Here is a 13,811-nt window from a genome sequence, read left to right as displayed (position 1 = left end):
TCCTAATCAGACTTCATTATAAAACTAATCCCAACTAAATTGAAAACACCCCCTTGTCCTTTGTTCTCAAAAGAAAAAAGGCAAGAAGAGAAGGGAAGAAAAGAAAAGTAAACCACCCCAACTGCAGTAGAGTCAGGGTGGGGCAAAACCCTAGTATAAGTATGGTGATTTTCTGCACCCATTGGTAGAAGTATAGATATTCTTGCATTACTTTGACCAGAACTCTTGTCAATTTATTGATAGCTTGAAACCTACAATTATAGCTCAAAGAATCATTTCAACGTTTGATCATGCTTTTCACATTTGTTGCTTCATGAAAATGATTTCGCCTTGGAAAAAAACATGTTTGAAAATAATGACATGCAATTTCCTTCTTTTTGCTGTAAACGAGGTTGGAAGGAAGATCAACAAACCACAAATTTTTTTTTTCCTTGGCAAGGAAAATTGTGCAATATGAAGTCATTGAATGAATTTATGAAGGCAAAAAGAAGATTCAAACTCAAGAGACAGAGGTCAAAACTTCCTGTGTGTACGCTTAGAAAGAGGAGGTAATGACAACATAGCACTAATCACATTTTCAATAATTTATGGATAAAAAATGTTGAAAAATGAAACCTTGATAAACAATTTTATATGGACCAAAAAGTTTACCCAATAAATATCAATATATTAAAAAGAAAACCCATGTTATGATTGATCTTTTTGCTCCAAAATTCATGTGGTTGGACCACAAATCAACTTTTATGAGAAGTCTCTACATAAGCTGGAAACTTATGGGAATCAATCAAAGGTCAGTGTTTTTGTTTTTAAGTGAGTAATATTTAAAGCAGATGGGCCATCTTTGAGTTATTAATCGGTTTATAAGTCTTCCTCAGTGTTTACCTTTTCTCCATCACAAAAAGATAAGTCTTTTGAAATGACAATAATGCATTGTATGGAGTCCCAAAATGCAGGTTACTTATTAAACTACATAACCACATGGTTTTATGTGTCACAATCAAAAGATAAAAGAAAAGAAATTTGTTAAACTTTTTTATGCCTTGAATCAACACTGCCACTCTGGGGGCTATTAAAGGCTTACTCCTCCTTTTTTTTATTTTTATCTTTATTTTGTTATACTAAAAGAAAGCATGTGTTGTTACCCTCCCTAGTTGTTGCAGATCCGCTGCTTTGGTCAATTGAGGTAAGCTTACAAAACCGGCTTCATGTTTTGGTAAAAGGGGTAACCCATCCTACTTAAATGAAGTTATAGGTGAACTACTGGATGGGTTAAACCATAAATCCAACTATTCACTACATATATACTTTTTAAAGTTCAAGGATTAAGGATTAATGGCAGATTAGTTACTGGGTTAAATGGGTACATACAAGACTGTGTCCATAGTAGTAATAAAAGTGTTACCATCTTTTTATTGTTGTCATGGAAAAATGTCTGACCAATGTTCAGTTCAGTTCCTTAGCAAAATCATTGGTCCGTTGACTAGACCCAAAAATGAAGAAACAGAAAGAAATAGTATAATAATTTGCAAGATAGCTACAGGGATGCTGCTTCCTCTGCAGCTTCCAGTATTAAAAATTTATCATAGCCGCGGAACTAATTGACCCCGTCTGGAATAAGAAGCAATGCACGTCCCAGAAAGGATGCCAATCAACACACGATTCTGCACCAAAAAAAGATCTGAATGGTGATGGCTAATCAAGATTGTTATGGTCATGGGGAAGAAGTTCACCCTTTATATATATAAATATACATATGCAGATCTTAATAATTTTGGCCCATTCAATCACATAGGTAAGACAACAAGTACATCAAATCAAGATTTAAGCATTAAATTGGTATAACAAGTGGGCGGAATTCTATAAAAGCTTTTATGATGTTTGAAAAATGTAAAGTTTGGCAGAAATGGATTGAAAATGTCTTGGTTGCTTCTGAACTTGTTGTCCATTGCAAGTCACCTATTTGTGGCCATATATTTAAGTCTAGACCGGTCCAAAGACGGGACGTCAATTAATTGAGCTGCGGAAATTTATCCACATTCAATCCTGCAAGCTGTAATTTTCACTAGGGCCTATTCCTCTGTCGAATTTGTGTTTGACCAAATTAATTATTTTTTATTAATAAAATTTATTGTCGATGAAAACTTATCTCTAGGGCAAAGAGAAAGAGAAAAAATTTTAAGATCGATATGTTGCTTTTGTTCTTATTTCATACTTTTTCTATTAGTTTATTTGTAAGTTTATATATATATATATATATATATATCAATCGTAATTGAAAGTTTTAATTTTAAATGTAATTTTTTGGAAAGAAAATTAAGGTATTTTAACTGATAAAACATGTTTTGTTTTTCTTTTTTTACGAGGAAGAGTAAATTAATATTGATTATTGAGATTGGGACCAACACTATGGATATATGGATGGATGAAAACATGAAGACCTAATGGGAAATATCATCAAAATGTGTAGCCATTCAATTCAATTCAATGAACATGCCTAATTGTGCACTCCCAACTTTACCCAATAGCAAAATCTCTAATAAACTTGAGTAAATGATAAAGAGGATCATATATATATATATATATATATATATATATATATATATAGGACCACTGCCACCAATATTTGTTGTAGCAGCATGTTTTTCTTCTTGACTAAGGTAAAGTTCTATCGAAATTCCATTTTATTTTTATCATTTGAGTTAAATTCACGTCACGCCATAAATAAAAACTTTACTTTTAGCCCATGGTATGAATTCCTCCAATCAAACACCAGTGAAATGGACTGCACTCTACCAATAACTCCCTCCCATCTCTTCTTTTCATCCTTTTGGCCTTTGATTTATTATTTATTGTATTGGAATTACATGCCCACCACAAGCATGATCATATAGAACTTTTATTAAGATATTTACATGTCAATACATAATGATTAGAGATGTGTATACATATATATATATATATATATACACCTCTACCAAACATGATTTGGAATTTGTTCTTGTATAATTTTCCTTTTAATTTTACAAAACGTATTTGATGATTTATGCAAAATAAAATACTGTAGTATAGTATATATTAATAGTACCATCATAATATAATTATAGAGAGGTCCAATCTCATTAACTACAAAAAAATAAATCAGCATATAAAATATAATGGATGGAAAAATTGTATTTAACTGAGGCGTCCACATTGACAAGTGACAATGGCAGCCCTAAGACTTTGCCTATAAGATTTTAAAAATAATAATAATAATTACTATAGCCTATCATTTTCAATGCAAAATTGTATGTCATTACATGAGCAGACTTTGGATTCTTTCGAGTGTGGAAAGAAGAGACCAAGTTAAGGCCTAGCTAGTTTGATGGTCCTGTTAGGAAGGCTCTGTCCTTTTGCCTCTGATTAGTTTATGATGGAAAGTTCTCTCAGCTAATCAAGCAACAGAACTTATAGAAAACAGATGGATGATTGAAATTAGAAGGCCCGTGTTTTGACTTCTGTTTTATCTCCTTCTATATTAGCATCCTCCCTCAGTCCCCCAAACAAATTGAAGTGTTCTTTTGGGACAAAAGCTACCTAGGCAGCCTCCCTCACAACCATCACCACCATAACTTTGAAAGAAACCTCTTGGTGTTAGTTGAAGGTGCTCTTGTTTTTCAATATTCAAACAAGTTAATTAAAAGTGAGAGATAGAGAGATAATAGACATGGGAAGGGCTCCTTGCTGTGATAAGGCTAATGTGAAGAAAGGTCCCTGGTCGCCAGAAGAAGATGCAAAGTTAAAGGAGTACATAGAGAAACATGGAACTGGAGGGAACTGGATTGCTCTCCCACCAAAAGCTGGTAATATATAAGAACTCTTTTTTCAGTTTTTCTTGTCCTCCTTTTTCGTCTTGGTGAGTTTGAAGGAGCATGTAAAGGGTCCTTTCAATAGTTCTTGTTGGTGATCTTGAATGCGTTTGGTTTGTATTAGGTCTTAAGAGATGTGGGAAAAGTTGCAGATTAAGATGGCTTAACTATCTCAGGCCTAATATTAAACATGGAGAATTCTCTGATGATGAAGATAGGATAATCTGCACTCTCTATGCAAGCATTGGAAGCAGGTATGTTAATCATCCAGTCTTTTCCAAATAAAATGTCTATTTGTCATATCATACCTTTTAAACTTGATCTGGGTCTCCATAATTTTTTGTTTCAGAATCTTCTCTGAAGATTTTTGTTTCCTGAGAAATTAACCAAGCGTGAAAAGACTTCTTTTTCCCTTTGCCCTGTCAAGAAAAAACTTAATTTAATATTCCAAGAATATGCTAATTTTAGATCATATTTTCTGATTCTGTCCTTTTGCATGCCGTGTTTAGAGTCTCAAGAGTGTGGAGGTAGAGTTTCAAAAACAGCTCACTTAAATTTCTTCTGATGGAACTTACTCCCGTCATGAACTACTACAGGTGGTCAATTATAGCAGCTCAGTTGCCAGGCAGGACTGATAATGATATCAAGAACTACTGGAACACAAAGCTCAAGAAGAAACTTTTCGGCATGGCTACCCAGTCTCATAGAAAACCTCATCACGTTCACCATGCTAGCTTCTCATCTCTTCTTCAATCACCTTCACCTTCCTCCCCATCTCCATCACCGCCTTTGTCATCACCATCGTCAGCGTTACTATACAATTGCAGCAACAACACCTACAACACACCAGTTAGATCTTTTAGATGCTTTGAAGTGTCATATTCTTCAAATTTTTCAAACAGCAGTGCTTCTTGTGTAACTGCTGCATCCGTACTTCAACCGCAGGAGAGTTTACTGGGTCCTACTCAGAATTATCGACTACAGGATGGCCTCCAAATGTTTGTAGGTGAAGCTAGTTGTAGTTCTTCTGATGGGAGCTGCAGCAACCAAATCAGCCAAAACAAAGAATTAGAGTATGAATATGGCGCTGCCAGGGGTAGCAATGGTGCAAATAATGGTGAACAAATGGGCATGCACAGTTATTTCTACAATGAAGCTGATGAAAGCCAAACGCTCATGGCATCAAATGGAGGTTGTGCTAATGGATGGTCTGAGAAGTCCTCGAATGGATTGTGGGGTGAAACAATACCATTAGATTATGGGCTTGAGGAAATTAAGCAGCTAATTTGCACCAGTAGTTGTAACAGCTTTATTTTTTGATGAAAACAAGGCAGAAGAAAAAGTTATGTACTATTGATCTGACTATGACTGTGTGTAAAATCAGATGGATTTGAAGAGTTAGGGGAGGGAATGGGTTCAAGATTTCAGATTTAGACCTGGGTTCTGTGCTTTGGGAGTGGATTTCTGACGGAAACAGTTTTTTGACAGTACATGGTAAAAAAGTTTCCTCTGCGCTCATCCTTTTGGGCAATGATGTATGTGCTGCTGCAGGCTAGAGTTTTTTCACCGCGACAGTTCAGAAATAATTGTTTAATTGTCATCAAACCAGAGAAGCTATCATCTTTTTCAAGGACCAAACTTGAAAACTGAGCGTTCAACTCGTTTAATCCACTTTTATCAATTTCCTATTTGTAAAATGTTTTCTTTTAAATGAATTCTCAGTGATCAACTTTGAATCTAGTCAAACCCAAGGTCGACGGTCTTTGTATATATCTTTGTGGATATTATCCCCCAAGATTAAAAAATGACTTGATGTTAATCCTAATCTAAGTCGTCTTAAACAAGTCTAAAGATTATATATATATATATATATATATATATAGAAAGAGAGAGAGAAAGAGAGAGAGAGAGAGAGTACAATATAAATTTATGTTCTATGAAATATTGTAGGCAGATTAAGCCAAAATTGATGTATAGTGTATATTTTTTGCCTCTAATTAGTTAAAATAGGAGGAGAGGGTACACGTTCCCTTATATTATAGGTTATATGCATAATTTTTGTAAAATTGAAGAGGACAACATATGAATTTATTTCATCACATTTATTATTTTTGCAGTGAGCAAAACATGCTGTCGCAAAATTTTGGAGTTTCAATGGTTGACGATCAACACCATGACAGATGTGAGGCAGGTTTCAATTATTGCGTACCCAATTGATTAGGATTGGTGCGGTATGGAGAGGCAAAAAGCTTGGTTAGAAAATGAGAGAAATGATAAACAAATCCAACTAGGGGGAACTGGGATATAACAAAAGGAGAAAATTCAAGGTCATATGTATAATGCAAAGTGGCAAAGAATCCTCATGGGGAAGCAGTCCAAGGAGCTACAAAATCATATGATCTCAGGATAATGATGCCCTTGGGTTTATCAATTTGATTGGCTAATGGGTTTAGCTGCTTTGTTTATCTCCCATGAGAAACAGAGAAAAGCAAAATATTATTGAAAAACATGAATCCATTGACCTTACCACCATTTTGTTTTCTTGTGCCATCCTTGGTTAGATTTAATGGGTTTTGCCAGCTATAGGCATTATTTATTAACATCAAAAATCAACAAATGGGGTTTTAAAGATATGGGGAAAGAGTTTCCAGGAATGTCTTTTCTAGTGGAGTGTAAAAGGTCAAAAGGTCTTGCACCTACTGCTCATCCATGAGATTTTAATCCATCTTTGTGGAAATTATAAGATTCAACCGCATTAAGGTATTCATTCCTTTTTGGATGTTTGTTTGTGAGTTCGCATCAATTTCCAGGCAACTACTTAAATCATTATACATAAGTTATAGCTTATTTAATTCTCTTCATAAAGCTTAATTAATCATCCATCTTGTACCAGACCTTCAAGAGCTTCATGGTAGCTGATCATGCAAGTAATTATTAAATAAAAAATGTACTCGTTAATTTGTTAAAAGAACCAACGTTAGGAAGAGTCTAACTATGCAAATATAAGCTCTTATCTTTTTGCATGAGCCATGAACCACACCCAACTAAAGACAAGCTTAATCAGAGCTTGATCCTTTCGTAAAAAGTTGATAACTCAAATAGTTTATAAGTACGAATATCCAAGCAAACAACTTGACATAAAACATCCAATCACACTGTTTTTTGGGGGGTAATAATCATATCTTGTTGATGTATCACAAGACAGCTTTTCATGTAATAACCTTACTAATCTCCAAATTGTCCCAACATAATAAGCATGTCTATGCAGGTTATATTATCTTTTTCTAGTGCATTGTCACAAGACATCAAAGTAAGAGACATACAGCGAGGAAGTACCGCCAAAAAAGCTAGAATATCATGGAAATCTTCCATGGACGAAGGCAGCCAATCTTTTTCCAACAACTAACATAAAAACTCTCAATTATTAGATGAAAACAAACAGTGTTCAACCATTAAAAGGTGTCGACTACCGACAATTAACTAGGAGTATCAAATTTCTTTCTTGGACTATCGTCGTGCAGATTTGGCTCTCTAGTGCATCTTAACAGGAAAAATTAATCAAGGGGTGCTCCCACGGTTTACTCACTATTTTCTTGATCGACAGACAAGCGAATCATATGAATGGTTCAATATCTCAATGTGGTTTTATATACGAAAATGTTAAGCAACTCTCGATCAAAAAATAGTTTCATTAGAAAAAAGTGAGCAGACATCGTTATTATATGCATCCATATTGCTAACAGTAGGGAATATTAGATTGTTTTGCTTCAAATTGTTAATTTTTGAGAGTAAATGGCATCACGAACTACTGTGCCACAGAACAATCGGTCAATCGAAGCTTGAAAAGCAGAGAAGACAGAAGAGAGATATTTGCCTTAAGGGGTTCTTGACTTTTATTCATTGCGACAAAGGTCATTCGTTTGTTCTTTTATTCACTCCTGGGGTTAAAAATTTTCCCAATAGATGGTTCGTAGTCGTACACCAATGTCACAGGCCTGAAGCTACAAGGCTATATCTTGTGCGGCAACAGCGGTCTCTGGCCCTACTCTGCTACCCTTTGTTACACGACATGAACAAGGAACATTGGACAAGGAGCAGTTCCCAAGAGCTGATACTACAAATTAATGATTAAAAGGTAAATGTCTACAAAATGAGCACTTAATGAAAGTGACGTAGGGACTCATGCTGACACTTAAAAGAGTATGAAAATGAAGACTGTCGAAAAGCCTAAGAGAGCAACTTCTAAGAAAGAAGTTAAGAGGGTAGCTTATAAAGTGAGGAATACAGCGCTTTAATCATTTGAATGATGGTTCAATGTTTTAGTTCCATGTCTTGAACGTGTAGTCACGGATTCATATTAACTTGACATTCACAGTTGGTCAATGGCTGCTTCGAAACTGATCTGAAAGATCTTTCTTGTTTTTGGGCGGGATGCTAAACAGAGGAAGATCATTGGCTTGGGAGCTGTTCAACCTTTTTCACAATCACTGCAACAAAAGAAGCTCCCTTGTCCACTCTCGGGGGTGAAATTTTCCAACCCATGGTGCATAATTAATTGTACGTACCCATGTCTGTGCTCTTTTCATTCTTCTTCTTCCTTTTGTTGTTTCCCTAATGGTGGGTTGGAGGGAGAGCCAAAAACATCATACTGTGGGCTCATTCTATGCAAATTTCTACATGAATGTCACTACAAGTTCCCTATTTTTACTAAGTAGAATTTCCTCCTCTAAAACCCATGCTTAGGGAAAGACTGAATGGTTCTGCAGTAATGTAAAGAACCTACCAGGCTTAGCTCTTTGGTTCTTTCTTTAAGAAGCATAACCAATATAAGATTTATATCCGAGCAAACAAGAAAAAAAGAAAAAAAAATCGCCATAACTGTATATATATGATTCCCTACATCATCCCACAGCTATGATTTGACATGGGAGACCAACAAAGGAAGGACAAATAGTAGTAACATTTACCAGCTACCTGCCAGCAAGTATTTGTCACCACATTATAGACATGGCCCCTGCTTTACCCAGCCTTTGAATGTTACATCTGTGAGGTTTACTACATAGTCGGAAGAGATTAATGTTTATATCACACTGTGAAATGAATAAAATGGAATTTTGCGAATCTTGGTGCGTACTTCATTCTTGATGTAATCTAATTTAGATGTTGAGCATTGCATATCAGCAGTTCTGACATGGCCTATGGCATTATTATCTGACGATAAAAACAGGAAACTGAGAATAATGAATTGGATATTGACATCAATTCCCAAGTAAAGAATTGGGTCATCGACCTTGAGTACAGCATTCAGCTTTGTACTTATGAATACAACAATTTTATGTACAGAATGTACAAGTGATGGTTTGAAGAGATTGATAAATTATTTACAAAAAATCCCATTGCCAATAAACCTTCTCCACAATCCCTCCACCGCTCCGTACAGCAAGGTGAAGTGTCTCAGAAGCAGGGGGAACACCCCACAGGTATGGCACTGCAACCGTCATGGTAAGCTTTTCATGCAAACCACCTTTACTGGCCTTCTCTGCCGCAACAACCTGATAATTTACAATAGGCAGATTTCAAAATTTGAAATAGCCACAGAAGGGTCAACCGTCAATAAACTTCAGTGCACAATGATATACCAATGCAAAACACAGGAAACAAGTATTACGCTAAGCTTGCAAGAGAACCATTTCCAAAAAAGTGGATATGAAAGAGCATTTTGAGAGTGAACCAAGAGATTGAACAACAACATACTACTTCTGCATCACAGCCTAAGAAAGTTACTAAAAACGGATGATCACTGAAAGCTGCTGCTGCTAATTGGAAAAGTCAGCAGACACTTATCATGGTTTGTTCGAAATAAGATCAGACTGGCATGGCCGATTAAATCGGAAAATAGGGAGTCAAGACCGCCAACTCAGGTTGCTGTGTGGGGGCCAAGGGGAAGGTCCACTTATACAAGTTCCAACACAAACACAAAGACTATTGCTGTAATTGGTTAAAAAATTATATAGGAATTTAACGGATTTGGGCTTTTTTCCTTTTTTTTTTCATAACAATAATATAAGTAAACAGTGTCCCTAATTAAACAAGCCAAACAATCTTACTCCCAGTTTCAGCCATTAATTGGCTAGTTCTGTCAAACTCTCAAGATACTAGCTAAAACTTTCGTCTGCTAGATATCAATGCTACACATCAATATGAACTATGCTACCTGATAAACAAACGAACAAAGAGCTAACACTGCGGATATGGTGATAAGATCTTGAAAGTTTAGGCAGGGAGACGAAAGCTTAAGTTTGAATGTCTTATATAATACATATAATTTTTTAAAGTGTCATATATAATATTTCAAATTACAATTTTCAATTCAATATCTTCATGCATGTAAAAATGCAATATGGTAATGATTGAAGAAAAGATAATCTTGGTCCAATGCTGCATACCTCCCCACCATGTTCCAAAACAGTATCTTCCACAACATCACTGAGCATCTCAATAGAGCGGCAAAAGCCAATGATACAAAGCCTTCTACCCATGTCAAGTCCCTAGATTGACCAAGTCCCTTATCTGTTAAGTCTTTTACGATTGAAACCTCAAGTTTAGCCAAAATAACAGCCTAAAAATTCCTTACATTTGTTGCTGCAATGTCAAAAAGAGCACCTAGACACAAGCTTTGGTTAGGATCCATGTAATCACTCTCTTGAAACCGTTGAAATTTTTGAGACATTTTCGATTTTCCCTGTTTCTTCTGCCACATAACAAAATTCTTCAGCCAACTAACACCAGATTCTAAAATGATAGATAATGTAAACGAAACAAAAAACTAGACTATAATCCCATATACCATAATCAAAGTTCAAATGCCAATGTTTTGTCAATAAAACGTTGATCCATACAATACTCTTGAATACTTCAACAAAGAAAGATAAAAATGGGGTAATAACAAGATGCTTACATCTGAAGAAGTTAGACGCCTCGGAACCATGGAACCTCCAATTTGAATTAGTCCATCTGATGTGAACAAAGTGACTCTCTCCTCCTGAACCCATTCGACATCTGCAAATTTGAACAAAAAACAAACATTTCTAACAGCCCATCAATATTACAAATCACAATGCAATCATTCATCACTTGAAATTTTCATCTTTCACTAAAATTTACCTCAACAGCTATGACCCTTTTATCAATTCAACTAAATCATCTATCTCGTGACATAAAAGAGACAATTTTAATGTATAACTATCTATCTTGCCCCTGCTCCGTTGACTGCAAATTTTCCATTCCAATTTCAAAAAATGGCGTAAAATTACATATAAAGATTCGGATATGAAATGTTTCGAGATGAATCATTTGATTTCACCCATTTAAACCAAGTAAATAAAAAAGATTCAAGAATTAAGCATAATTAAAGTGAAAAAAAAAAGATTTTTTTTATTTACCGTTGTTACCAGGGGACCAAGGAAAGAAACCAAAAGAATCGTCGCCAAGGAAGCTGCCGGAATCGGAAGCTTTGGAAGATAAACGAAGGAAACGAGATGGACGACTTGAGAATCTGAAGGAAGTCTGGAGAAAAGAATTGGTTTCCCTCCAACGAGAAAGGGAAGGAAAAGAAGAGAAGACAATACTGGATGTTTTAGCCATTAAAGAGATTTTCTTTTTGTCAGAAAAGGAAGTCCGAGGGAATTGAAGGAACAGGGATGGGCGGAGAGAAAAGGAGGGAAGGAGGAAGGAAAAGGAAAGGGAAAGGAAAAAGTTTCAACGCCACGGATGTGGGAGTGGACACGTGGCGCGAGGGAAAGAGTTCTTTGGCTTTCTTTATTGCAGCTCTGAATCCGGGTTTGAAACGATTGGTCTACGACTTCTCTGCACTTGGCGTTTCTTGTATCGGTGAACTTTGGTTGTTTGGGAGAAAAATAAGAACGATGTTGATTTTTATTTATGAATGCATTAATTTTATTCGAATATTTAGGATGGTTGTCTAAAATAAAATTCAATTGGGTAAATAGCTTTGAAGGGAATCATATTTTTAATTTAAAAAAAATATCATTGTGTGAAAAAATATTTTTGTTTTATAAGTTCAAACTTATCTCGTATTATTATGAAATTCGATAATAATCTATTTTAACTAATTGTATAATATTTTAGTTATAATAATTTTTTTATTCATAACAAATAAAAACTTATTTTGATTTAAATTTATTTCATTCTTAGTATCTTTTATAAAATATTACATATTAAAAATTAAATAAATTTTAATATCAATTATTTAGATTTTTTTAAACCTTGCAAATGCTTAGATTTCTCCTGTATTTTCCGATTTCTAATTCTTCCCACATATTTAACTAGATCTGACAATTCATATATATATATATTTTAATTATATTATATAAATATACGGTATTAACAATTACACGAGTAAACACATACATGATACGATTAATTATTCGTGTCAAGATCTTAAACACGTTCATAAATATGTTTAATAAACATGTAATACAACAAGATATGGTTAACGCATTTATTAAACGTGTCAGGTTAAATTTTATACAACACAATACGATTTATATTATTATAATTTATACGATTTATGACATGTTTACACAATTGATACAATTAACACAATTAAAACAATTAAATTGAAATATGTACAAGTAAATAATGATTCTATTATTCAAATTTATAATAAAACATTATAAATATCATGATATTTATCAAATATAATAAAATTTAATATCTATAAATTTTAATTTTTTTAAAAAATATTAATATTTATATGAATTAATAAATGAATCTTAATTAGGTATTAAATGTATCATAAATTATAAACGGATCATACGTTATATAGGTATATAAATTAATCATATCTTAGACTTGTCTTAAATGGATTAAATAAGTGTGATATAATTAATACATGAAAAACAATTACCCTAAATCTAAATTTACTTAAACCCATATTTCATTCGTGTGGTATTACTTTATCGTCTACAAAATTGTTAGGTCTATATTTAATCGATTCTCCCTATTTCTCAACACTTTTAACCGTTTACTTTTTCACATCCTACTGAAGCAACTCTGCTGAAACCGCAGCAACATGCAGCCATATTATTTTATAAGCGATATTATTAAGATCGTGGAGGTGGGGATTGGACTTGCTCATCTCTATTCAAGCCATTTGCAATATTACTAGAGTGAGATGAGTAGTCAAAAAGCCCAACCAAATTACAATCAACAGCCCAAGAGGAAAGATGGGCCACAAGATATTGAACAAAGAGGACGATCAGACGTCAGAAATATCTAGAAAAGAAAAGGGATCAGAACCATGATTTCCCCGTTTCCAGGGAACATTGCACGTTAAATAGTTACGCTGCTTGGAAGACTCACAATCAGGTTTACGATGCTACTAGTTTCAAATAGTTGGGGAGGGAGTAGTTTGTTTTACATAAAACTGATTAAGAGAAATGCCAATCAGGCAACTGATTGGGTAGCAGCTTAAACTGGCAAGGAGATGTCTACAGCAGGTTGGGTTAGGCAACCTCCGTCCTCTTTTGGTGCTTATTCTGAGGAGAGATTGGATGCCAGCACCCCCTTAGGTGGTTAGTTTTGCTTTAGGCCGAATATTTGGTCAAATATGTTTTAAGTTATTAATGTTCTTCCTTATATGATGCTTGCTTAAATTCCGTTTTGTGGAAATACAAGCTTATTCTTTGATTGTGTAAAATATGGGTTTCAACTATTCTAAGAGGAGATTCTAAATTTACTATCAATGTGCAAGTGTTACAAATCCACATTTTTATCTAATAGGTATGTTTTTAAGTTAAAAATTATGAATAAATAACAATTGGTATAAGAATCTATTTAAACTTTTCATTGATATGTGATTTTTTTTAAAAAATATTTAAATTGAAGTAGATTTAGATCAATATGAGTATTTTCTCTTGATGAGCGAATAAATGGAATGTA

The 13,811-nt window shown here is 34.3% G+C and overlaps 2 protein-coding genes across 3 annotated transcripts; one reads left to right on the top strand and one right to left on the bottom strand.

Moving 5' to 3' along the window:
- Positions 1-3,384: 3,384 nt before the first annotated feature.
- RAX2 (Duplicated homeodomain-like superfamily protein) lies at positions 3,385-5,659 on the top strand. The gene is given in 4 exon segments (XM_021433736.2): positions 3,385-3,842; positions 3,973-4,102; positions 4,445-5,162; positions 5,164-5,659. Coding segments are annotated over 4 exon segments (1,026 nt in total). The 5' UTR covers positions 3,385-3,706; the 3' UTR covers positions 5,206-5,659.
- A 3,421-nt stretch (positions 5,660-9,080) lies between these two features.
- Positions 9,081-11,793, bottom strand: LOC110420409 (D-tagatose-1,6-bisphosphate aldolase subunit). Of its 2 annotated transcripts, none has more exons than XM_021433711.2 (5): positions 11,291-11,793; positions 10,807-10,907; positions 10,483-10,596; positions 10,295-10,396; positions 9,081-9,400 (listed from the first exon to the last, which is right to left on the bottom strand). In XM_021433711.2, exons 1-5 carry the CDS (start codon positions 11,490-11,492, stop codon positions 9,230-9,232), a joined length of 690 nt encoding a protein of 229 aa, XP_021289386.1. In that variant the 5' UTR covers positions 11,493-11,793; the 3' UTR covers positions 9,081-9,229. The 2 variants fall into 2 exon arrangements, with proteins under 2 accessions (XP_021289386.1, XP_021289384.1); XM_021433709.2 differs by having other exon boundaries at positions 10,483-10,599; positions 11,291-11,790.
- Positions 11,794-13,811: the final 2,018 nt, after the last annotated feature.

Source organism: Theobroma umbraticum, unplaced genomic scaffold (genome assembly GCF_002168275.2).
Source record: "Theobroma umbraticum cultivar Fairchild unplaced genomic scaffold, ASM216827v3 scaffold_86.0, whole genome shotgun sequence".
NCBI classification, from domain to species: Eukaryota; Viridiplantae; Streptophyta; class Magnoliopsida; order Malvales; family Malvaceae; genus Theobroma; species Theobroma umbraticum.
Note: the sequence above shows the minus strand (reverse complement) of the source record. Positions and strands in the feature narration are given on the sequence as shown.

What these genes read in the sequence shown, in the direction of transcription:
- LOC110420409 (XM_021433709.2), bottom strand. Translation starts at nt 11,492, where the DNA reads ATGGCTAAAACATCCAGTATTGTCTTCTCTTCTTTTCCTTCCCTTTCT. An exon ending in TTGGTCCCCTGGTAACAACG is followed by an intron (nt 10,908 to 11,290) that starts GTAAATAAAAAA and finishes TCAAATTTGCAG; the next exon opens with ATGTCGAATGGGTTCAGGAG. An exon ending in GGCGTCTAACTTCTTCAGAT is followed by an intron (nt 10,600 to 10,806) that starts GTAAGCATCTTG and finishes GTTATGTGGCAG; the next exon opens with AAGAAACAGGGAAAATCGAA.